General features: G+C 55.8%; 1 protein-coding gene across 1 annotated transcript; it reads left to right on the forward strand.

Moving 5' to 3' along the window:
- The first annotated feature begins 595 nt into the window (after positions 1-595).
- CEL (carboxyl ester lipase) lies at positions 596-9,297 on the forward strand. Its single transcript, XM_077147464.1, has 11 exons — positions 596-752; positions 3,233-3,383; positions 3,476-3,598; positions 3,936-4,133; positions 4,753-4,883; positions 5,075-5,182; positions 5,359-5,476; positions 6,674-6,860; positions 7,059-7,262; positions 8,181-8,378; positions 8,719-9,297. The coding sequence occupies exons 1-11, from the start codon at positions 687-689 to the stop codon at positions 9,197-9,199; spliced, it is 1,965 nt and encodes a 654-aa protein (XP_077003579.1). The 5' UTR covers positions 596-686; the 3' UTR covers positions 9,200-9,297.
- Positions 9,298-10,495: the final 1,198 nt, after the last annotated feature.

Consider the following 10,495-nt stretch of genomic DNA (forward strand, 5'->3'; position numbering starts at 1 on the left):
CCTGTGGGGCCCTGGGTCAAGGGAGGGTCCTGGCTGCTCCTGGAGCTGTCACTGAAAACTGCTGTGCAGCGTGAGGAGCCACCATGTCCTCTGGTGAGAGCTGACATCCAGCAGTGGAGACTTGGGATAGGTCTGAGCCCCTGAAAGGCAGGCAGGTGCCTTAGGGCTTTGTTGATGTGGTTTTCAATTTTTCATTAACCTTTTCTGGCTACCAAAGTAATAAACATTCACAGAAAATATTAGTGCCCTCTTGTGCTTATCTCATACCTGTGTGCTCAATTCTCTTTCTCCCCACCAGAGCATGCCCCAGGGTTTTTGCCTGGGTCACTTCAGAACTCAGGGCACTGTGTACCCCGCCAAGCCCCAACTTTTGCATTCCCTCCCACCCTTTACCACCTGCGTCTGCTCCCAGGTAGGGTGCCCAGGTGCAGCTGGTCCTGGGAAAGTACAAGCGTGTGCACACGTGTGTGTGTTGGCCCGGTCTGAGTCCCCTCTGAGAACAGCAGCTGTTTCCTCACCCCAAGGACAAAACCTAGATCTTGGCCAGCCTAGAGGAAAGGGTGGAGGTGGGAGGAGGGTGAAGGTGACTCCTCCACCCTTAGTTGCCAACTTGGCTCCCAGGTGGCTTGGGCTCCATAAATACCCACAGGTCCAGCAGGAGGGCCATCCAGAGGCAGGCACACATCATGGGACGCCTGGAGCTGGCAGTCTTGGGCCTCATCTGCTGTCTAGCAGTGGCGAGTGCAGCAAAGGTAGGCAGGAGGGACCAGGAGGCCAGGGCAGGGACTCCTCTCTTTCCTCCTGCTAAGGCCACAACTGAAAACTGTGGAAACCAGGCATGGAGGAAGGCAAGACAGACAGACAGACACGGGCAGAAAGAACCAGCCTCAGGAGCAGAACTCACACCACCAACAATAGCCGTTGACATTTATGGGGGACTTGCCCTGTGCTATTTTATAGGGCTTATCTCATCCATCCAACAGTTCAGGTTACCAGATAAAATATAGGATGCCCAACTGAATGTGAATTACAGATAAAGAATAAATCATTTTTAGTATAAGTATGTTCCACACAATATTAGAGGCATACTTACACTTAAAAAAAAAAGTCTTCAGTGTTGATCTGAAATTCACATTTGACTGGGCATATGTATTTTTATTTGCTAACTCTGGCAACCCTATCTGCAGCACTCCTCTGATGGGGGTGTTATTCCCATTTTACTGAAGGGAAAATAGCTGCCCAAAGCAGCCATCAGGTGGCTGAGCAGGAATCTGAAGCCCAGTCTCCTCCAACAGCAGATTCTGGTCTCCAACATCAGATTCTGGTTTCCAAAATACCCTTCAGCTCACGTTCCTCCTGAAAGGGAACTAACAAGCACCAACCACGGGCTGTGCTCCCCTTCATGCCCGGAGGCCAGGAAACTGCACTACCTCTTTGAGGGCTTCTGTACGTTCTGCTGTCCTAACCACCCTCCAGGGCCTGGTGAGGAGCAAATCAGAGAAAGCAGCCTGAGGACAGAAACTCCAACAGCCACAAGCAGAAGCTACAGGAACCAGGCCCTGTCTCGGTTCCCTGCCGAGTTTGCATCTGGGCCTCAGGCCCCAGGAGAGGCAGGGGTCCCGAGAAAAGCCCCATGGTTCCTGGGAGGGGGGCTACTGTTCTCTGATCTGCCGGTTCTCCACCCCTCATCTCTGCTCTCTTAGGCCTTGGGGCTCCCCCCACCTAGGCTGTCCCAGCTCTCAGCACCCTGCTGCCCCCAGACCTGCACCTCAGTTCTCCGAACCCAGTGGCTCAGGTGCTGGCCCTGGGACACTTCAGCCACAGAGCGGGGAGGGTTGCTCTCTTTTCTGAGAGAGATTGCTTTTCAGGGGTGCTTCCTCTCTGTTAGCCAGGGTCCTCACACCCTTGGAACCCCCTTGCTGGGGTCCTTAAGCCAATTTTGAGCACAGAAGACATTTCTGGGAGGTGACTTCCCAGTCCCTCTGGCCCTGACCTGGTTCTCTGCCCCTTCCCTGCAGCCAGAATGGCTGGGTCAGGAAAAATGCCTGGAGGCCCGGAACAAGGAAGTTCATCTGCAGCCCAAGGGAGAGGCCTGGCCCTGGTGGGCCTGCACCCCACCCCGCCCACCCCCTAGGGCAGCCTGGCGAGTGTTGCTCCTGGCTCCTCTCTCCAGTTCCAGCCCACCCCGACCCTCCCCACCCCGAGAATGGCAGGGGGCACTATCAGCTTAGACTTTAGAAGGCAGCTGGCATCTCAGCTGGGCCTGGGGGTGTAGGGCTGACCTGTTCCTCCCACTTGGAACCTAGCACGGGTGGATGTCAGGAGGCAGCTAAGCGCCATGGCCACTCCTGGGCAAGTGGAGCTGCTATTGCGTCCAAGGTGGCAGCATCATGGAGGGTAAGACTGCGGCTCTGGAGTCCAGCTGCTTCCCAGCAGCCCTTTAAGTAAGAAAACCTCTGAGTCTCAGTTCACTCTATGGAAAATGGGCAGATGAGAGTCTCCACCTCTAGGACCCTGTTTCCGTTGAGATGCATTTACCCAAGTGAAGCCAGCTCAGAACCAGGGCTGCATACACAGCGCCTGTTCTGATGGCCCAGGGGTGGAGTGGGCTGGAGGGAAACCCCCCTGTTGGGGCCTTTCCCAGAAGGGGGCACAGGGGCTGCAAGGACTTGGGCATCAGGCCCCTGACTCTGTGCCCAGTCAGCCTGGCACCCTGGCAGGAGACAAGAGAAGGAGAAAGAAGGGCCACTCCTCAGGATGCTCACGGTTGGAGTCAAAACAAATTTTCGATTCACTGAATCAGCATACGGGGAGCGTCTACCCCTGGCGGGAGCTTGCAAGCCTCCCATCTAATTCCAAACAGGCCCCCGAGGGAGACACTCTTATGAGATGAGAAAACTGAGGCTCAGGGTCACAGTTAGGCAGCCATAGCCAGGACCCAAACCTGCACCCCACCTCCCTGGGCCTTCTCAGAGGCTTCACCTGATGAGAACAGCGGGTTGAACCGGCTTCCTATCCGATTCAGGAGCTGGGTGCTGGGGGACAGCCAGCTGGTTCCTTACAGCCAGTGAGTGGCAGGGGGCTCTACCCTCACCCCAGGTCTGGATTTGAGCCCGTCACCACCTCCCAGCTGTCTCTGGGGAGCCTCTGATGCCCCAAGCCCCCCTCAGGTTAACCCCCTCCTGATTCGGAGGCCTCGGCCCAGCGGGGTTCTGCCTGCCTGTCCCCGCAGCTGGGCGCAGTATACACGGAAGGAGGCTTCGTGGAGGGCATCAACAAGAAGCTTGGCCTCTTTGGTGACTATGTGGACATCTTCAAAGGCATCCCCTTCGCCGCGCCCCCCAAGGTCCTGGAGAACCCCCAGAGACACCCCGGCTGGCAAGGTGCGAAGGGGCAGGTGCTTGGCAGGGCCTGCTGGCCAGGCACGGTGTGGCATGGCAGCCCTCCTCACGCCAGCCCCTCCGGCCACCTGCAGGGACCCTGAAGGCCAAGGAGTTCAAGAAGCGATGTATGCAGATCACCCTCACCCAGGACGGCACCTTCGGCGAGGAAGACTGCCTCTACCTCAACATCTGGGTCCCCCAGGGCAAGAGGGAAGGTCTGGCTCACCCTCCCTCCCGCCCCCAGCTCCCTTCAGGGATCCTCCACCCCTCACCCACGATGCCCCCCGCCCCCCACCACCCCCCAAGCAGCCAGAGGCCCTGCCCGACTGGTTGAGTCTGGAGATCCAACTCGGAACTTTCCTGCAACCAGCCCAGGGGTGGGGGTGGGGGGAAGTCTCCCTGTGGTTCCCAAAGCCTGGAGCAGGGCAGCTCCTTTGAGCGCCTCCCTCAGGCCTTAACCTTGGCCGGACTGTGTAGAAAGTGGGGGGTGGCCAGGGGGCGGGGCGGGGGTATCTCGGGTCACCGGCCCTTCTCCCCTCCTGCCTGCCTCAGTGTCCCGGGACCTGCCCGTCATGATCTGGATCTACGGAGGGGCCTTCTTAATGGGAGCTGGTCATGGAGCCAACTTTTTGAACAACTACCTGTACGACGGGGAAGAGATTGCCACGCGTGGCAACGTCATCGTGGTCACCTTCAACTACCGCGTCGGCCCCCTGGGCTTCCTCAGCACTGGAGACTCCAACCTGCCAGGTTCGCCCAGCACAGTGAGGCACCAGGGCTGGGGGACCAAGTGCACCCAATCCCACGAGCTCTGAATCCAGCAGGGTGACACGCCCCCATATTAACTGCTGACAGCTCCACAGAAATGCCCAGAATCCTATTCACAGAGAGCCAGGAAGCTGGAGTGGAATCTTGAGACACGGGTGCCCCTTGGCCACTGCAGCAAAATAAAAGAGGCTGCCAGCCAGAGAGACAGCCAGACAGGCCAAGACTTAGAGAGACACTAAGCGAAGCAGGGACAGTGAAATAGAGGCATAAATGACATGCTAGGGTGGAGTCACAGAAGTCAGCAGGAGAAACAGACAACAAAAGGGGCCATGGCAGAGAGAGAGAGAGGAAGCTGGGGGCCAGACTGTCCTGCCATATTTTCCTGGCCCAACTCTCCAAACCTCCTTCAGCACCCCTCCCCATCCCGGCATCCTTGGGACCACTACTTGCCATCGAGGGTCCTGCCAGGGTTTCAATGCAACTTAAGTGTTCTTGATCCAACTACATTAATTGTGCACCTGTGGTGTGCTGGTCACTGGGCACCCCTAGTACCTGGCCCAGGGTGCCTGATGGATGCTTCTACCCCCAACCCCGCTTCCAGGTAACTATGGCCTCCGGGACCAGCACATGGCTATTGCGTGGGTGAAGAGGAACATCGCGGCTTTCGGTGGGGACCCCAACAACATCACCCTCTTTGGGGAATCAGCTGGAGCTGCCAGTGTCTCTTTGCAGGTCTGGAGACCCCTGGAGAGGAAGGCTCGCCTCACCCCCGCCCCCCAAGGGTTTGAGAAGGAGCCGATGGTGTCAAGAAGGAGGGTGGGGCTGGAGCTGACTTGCTGGGGTGTCCGTCCCTGGCTAAACTGGGGGGTAGGGGAGGTTGAGAGGGGTGAGGGCCTTGGTGACAAGACTTCTGTGTGTCGCAGACCCTCTCCCCCTACAACAAGGGCCTCATCCGGCGGGCCATCAGCCAGAGTGGTGTGGCAATGAGTCCCTGGGTCATCCAGAAGAACCCACTCTATTGGGCCAAAAGAGTAAGTAGTGGCGCTATGGTGGGCTGGGTGAGGGCAGGGGAGGGGGCTCAGTTTAGAATCCTGGGTGGGGTACCTTCCTTATTTCCATTCTTTATCCTGGACTCCACCCTTGCCCCCCAAATCTTTCTCTGTCTTGAGCACTGGCTTCACTTCCCTGCCTCCACCCCCACCCCCAGGTCGCCAAGATGGTAGGCTGCCCCACGGACGACACTGCCAGGATGGCCAGATGTCTGAAGGTTACTGACCCCCGGGCCCTGACGCTGGGCTATAAGGTGCAACTGATCGGCCTGGATCGTGAGTAGGCGCTGCTGGGAGTGAGGAGAGCGGGACCCGAGGATGGGGGTCATTCCTGCTTCTTGTCCTCTGTGGGCTTCTTTGAGAAGCTGATGAAGGTTTGGGCCCCAACCCCACTCCCGCCACGACAATACGTACACACTACTGTTGCAGACAGAAAATTGTGCACAATTTTAAGGCATTTCATGGGTCCCTAAAACCCACCTGGGAATCCACGGGCCTCAGACCAAAAACCTTTGTACTAGTGAATACATTCATTCATTCATTCAACAAACATTTACTGAACACCTACATTTACTATTTAGCCCTTTGGGTTCTAATATTCTAAACTAGGGAGACATGGGGAACCCTATCAGTAAAAACCTATGAATGTCATCAGCAGCAGCAGCCCGGTAGTCTGGAATTCTCTCTTGCTTGTCATTCTTCTAGGGCAAAGGACAATGGGGAGCCATCATTTACACCTTTAACTTATTTGAATTAAATTACAAGTAGTTGGCCAAACCAAAGCAACAAATAGTTTTCAATCCATGTGGCCCCAAATACAATCCAATGATTTCATTGGGAGCTCAAGCTGTCCCAAAGCTGATAGAGGAAAACCGGTTGTATACTAAACAAAGTTGTTGTATCCATATACCCCCAGACAGCTTCAGGAGCCAGTGGAGGCGTTCTCGAGGGCAATGTTAGCTTCACACAAATTTTGCCTAACTGACTAGAATCTGTTATTGGGAGAGAAACACCTCTTTTTCCTTTGGTTCCCTGAAGTCCCTGAATTGTTTCTAGGTCTTCCTCCTTTCTGGTTTAGCCCCAGGGAGAAGAGAAGGAGAGGGAAGGGACTTACTCTGCAGCAGGACAGACCTGGTCGCTAGACAGTGGTTCTTATTAGGGGTGGTTTTGTATTCAGGGGATATCTGGCAATGTCTGAAGACATTTTTCATTGGCACAACTGGGCGGGGGCTGCTACTGTCATTAGTGGATGGAACATCCTCCGTGCACAGGACAGCTCCCACAACATAGAATTATCTGGTCCAAAACGTCAGGAGTGCTGAGATTGAGAAACCCTGCCCTAGATCAAAGAAGGAAGGAGTTTTCCACTGCATCTTCCTCATGGGGGCCGGGATCAACTCCAGCCCCCAGAGGCCCAGAGGGAGTCCTGGTGGACACTGGACGGTACAAGCACGTGCTGGCTCTCCCCACTAGGTCCCATGGTGCTCACTGTGGGCTTCATCCCTGTCATTGATGGAGACTTCCTCCCCGAAGACCCCATCAACCTGTACGCCAACACCGCTGACATTGACTACATAGCAGGCACCAACAACATGGATGGTCATATCTTTGCCACCATTGACATGCCAGCCATCAACAAGGACAAACAAAGCATCACGGGGTAAGCAGGGAGCAAAGGAGCAGGGACAGTAGGCATTAGCAAAAGGGTGGGAGTGAGGAAGCAAGCCATGTGTTGCGGGGACTGCCCGGCCCGTTCCCGGCCTTCTTCTGTGGGGGTGTGCAGGTACCCCCTTTTGGCACTGGTGTGGAAGGGCTAGTGATTGATTCTCCAACCCTCATGCCTGCTTGGTCCCTGCAGGGAAGACTTCTACAAGCTGGTCGGCGGGCTCACCATGCCCAAGGGGCTCGAAGGTGCCAATGCAACCTTTCAGATCTACACGGAGTCCTGGGCCCAGGATTCATCCCAGAAGGCCATGAAGAGGACTGTGGTGGACTTAGAGACTGACGTCCTCTTCCTGGTGCCCACACAGATCGCCCTGGCCCAGCACAGAGCCAATGCCAAGTGAGCAGCTGGGTGAGGGGGTGCCCCCCTGGGGAGACCTGGCTGGGACGTTGCTCCTTCCTGCGGTGGCCTTGCCCGTGGGCAGTTAAGAGGTGTTTGGTATGCCCAGAAAATACTTTAAGCAGATGCTCCCATATTCCTGCCAAATCTGCTTTGTCGAGGCCTGAAAAAACTTGTGAGGGCCCAACTTACTTCCCAGCCTCTGAGGGTCTTAAAAAACCCTTCTGTGATCCTCCATCTGCCCAGCCGGCACCCTCTCCCACATCCAATAGTTTTTCACAGTGGAAAGTTCTTAAATCTTTCCTCATCCATCCCTTATGCTGTTCAGATGGAGAGAGCGAGGGAAGATGGCCTCTGCCCGAGGATTCTTCTGCACTTCAACTTTGCTGACTCTCAAAATAAGTTAAGCCTGGGACCACATTAAAGGCCTCCATACCATAAGGGCCAATTAAAATAAAATAAAAAATAAGAAAAGGTAGGAATGCTTGGAGAGGTAGGAAAACATAATTATACATAGAAGTCTAGGATGAAAGCTTTGCAGCAACTAAGCAATAAATTTAGCTCTGAGCTTCCTGCCAGCCAAGGCAAACAAGGAAATAGTAGAGGGCATATACTTTGTCCCATCAAATGAAGAACACATTCTTTTCTCTGGGAGAGAAAACAATTTCTTCGTACTGAATTAGAGGAAGAACATGCTTCAAAATTTTTTGTGGAGGTGAGGAATAAGTACAATTAAAATAGTAGAATCTGTGAATTTGACCACAGTTATCCCTCCTATAGGTATAAGAATCCCGTTTCTTTGTGAATCTTGCGGAAACTTCCAAGAGCCTTCCATGCTCCCTCCATAGCCTTCTCCTTGATCCATCTCCGAGCTTGGCGGCCCAGGTGAGCACCCTGCCAACTCTCTCTCATCCTCAGGAGTGCCAAGACCTACACCTATCTGTTCTCTCACCCCTCCCGGATGCCTGTCTACCCCAACTGGGTGGGAGCCGACCATGCAGATGATCTCCAGTATGTCTTTGGAAAACCCTTTGCTACCCCATTGGGCTACCGGACTCAAGACAGGACTGTTTCCAAGGCCCTGATTGCCTACTGGACCAACTTTGCCAGAAGTGGGTAAGGCGTGGGGTTGGGCCTAGAGCTGCGGGCAGCATATACAAGGGCCTTCTGCATACCGTGGCCCTGCTGACCTTGGTTCCAGACCTCTTCTGTTACCATCTGGGAGACTCTGGCCAAGTCACTTGCTGAGCCTCAGTGTCTCTGCTGGTCAAGTGAGGATAACGGCTCCCTGACTGAGCCCACTCTCTTTTGGGCTCTGGGGCCTGCCTGGTGTCAGGAAGATATCATTATTAAGAATTAACTCAGAGCAGGGGAGGACTGCCCCCGGCCATGCTGGAGACAGAGCCAGGTCTCCTGTGTGCCCACAGCCCCTGCCTAAGCTCTCCTCACTCTGCAGGGACCCCAACATGGGCTACTCGACTGTTCCCACACACTGGTATCCCTACACCGTGGAGAATGGTAACTACCTGGAGATCACCAAGAAGATTGACAGCAGCTCCATGAAGCAGCACCTGAGGACCAACTACCTGCGGTATTGGACCCTGACCTACCAGGCGCTGCCTACAGTGGCCGATGGAGAGGTCGCCCCCGCGCCCCCCGCGGGTGACTCCGAGGCCGCCCCCGCGCCCCCCGCGGGTGACTCCGAGGCCGCCCCCGCGCCCCCCGCGGGTGACTCCGAAGCCGCCCCTCCTCCCCCCGCGGGTGACTCCGAGGCCGCCCCCGCGCCCCCCGCGGGTGACTCCGAGGCCGCCCCTCCTCCCCCCGCGGGTGACTCCGAGGCCGCCCCCGCGCCCCCCGCGGGTGACTCCGAGGCCGCCCCCGCGCCCCCCGTGGATGACTCCAAGGGGGCTCAGATGCCCATAATGATTGGCTTCTAATGTTCCATGGGCCTTGGCTCCAAGAGGCTGCAAGGGTGGGGACCCAGGGGGCCCACCTCTCTTTCGGAGCTCTTTCTGAATAAAGCCTCTTGCCTCTGTTTGGTGTCTTTCTTTGCTCGAGAGTCCCATCTGGAGGTGGGAGGGGCCAGCAGCGATGGAGCCCTCGATACCAGGCACCGGGCCCAATACGTTTACGCCATGATTTTGGTCAGTCCTCAAGCTCCCAGGAAGTCGATATTACTGTCCTCAGTTCGGGGAGGAGGAAACAGTTTAGAGACGTGAAGTGGCAAGCCCAGGATTGGGATCCAGGCTGCAGTCACTCCAACGCCAGATCGCGGCTTCTGCACCAAGCAAAGCTGGGCTCTGCCAGGCAGTGGCCTCCTCTGGAGCCAGTGGGACCCGACCATCCCCAGAGCCCCGTGTGGGGAGGGTGGGGGGTGTGGTGTTGGCCTCTGTGTCTGACACGATGGGGGACCCAGCCAGGGAAGAGAAACAGATTCTGCTGGTCTAGCGGAAACCAAGTCAAAGAGAGAATAAGAAAATACAAGGAATTTCAGAAGCAAAGGGTGTCCATGGCAGGGTGCTGGGTGCCACGGTCCCCTGGCCGTGCGCTGGGTGCCTGACAGCCCTGGCAGAGTTCGAGGGGCAGATGACAGAGAAGAGGCGGGACCCAGCCCCACCTCTGCGCCTTGCACTGAGCCAAGCACGGGACAAGCCTGACCCCACTGGAATCTCATGAGTGAGGGCACTAACTGCCCATTTGGGTACCGGCAGGTATTGAGAGGGAGACGAGGTCCAGAGAGGAGAGCACCGTGGCTGAGGATGCTCAGAGCAAGGACACTAAGATTCAAATCCAGCTCTGAGACTCCAAAGCCAGCACTCTCAAATGTCGTTCCTTCTTCCCCGCCTCTCGCCTACCCTCTAAGAGACCTGGGGTTGGGTAGGGTGTGGGGGTGCTGAGAGAGGCAGGGGAAGATTTTAGAGTCTTGAGGCAGCTCGGTCCTGGGGGAATGAATCATCAGCACCCTGGGAACCCGCTGGGCCATTCTCCCAGAGGGATTTGCAGGTACAAATGCAAAGCTTTAAATGCCTGTTTATCTCATTGCTTAATCATCCTATTCTGCCTTTTCCCTCCCATATGGTAAGTCTGGAGGGCTCAGGACTCCTCTCTTGCCTAAGGGATTCCAGCGCTTGGTTTTGTTGGTTTAAGATATCTGAGCTAGATAAGAAAATATGCTTTTTCCCATAGCTGGAGGGAAGTAGGTCCTGTTCTGCCTAATAACACAGTTCTTGTCC

This window comes from Tamandua tetradactyla, chromosome 2, assembly GCF_023851605.1.
Source record: "Tamandua tetradactyla isolate mTamTet1 chromosome 2, mTamTet1.pri, whole genome shotgun sequence".
NCBI classification, from domain to species: domain Eukaryota; kingdom Metazoa; phylum Chordata; class Mammalia; order Pilosa; family Myrmecophagidae; genus Tamandua; species Tamandua tetradactyla.

What these genes read in the sequence shown, in the direction of transcription:
- CEL (XM_077147464.1), top strand. Translation starts at nt 687, where the DNA reads ATGGGACGCCTGGAGCTGGCAGTCTTGGGCCTCATCTGCTGTCTAGCA. An exon ending in CTGCCAGTGTCTCTTTGCAG is followed by an intron (nt 4,884 to 5,074) that starts GTCTGGAGACCC and finishes TGTGTGTCGCAG; the next exon opens with ACCCTCTCCCCCTACAACAA. An exon ending in CACTCTATTGGGCCAAAAGA is followed by an intron (nt 5,183 to 5,358) that starts GTAAGTAGTGGC and finishes CCCCACCCCCAG; the next exon opens with GTCGCCAAGATGGTAGGCTG.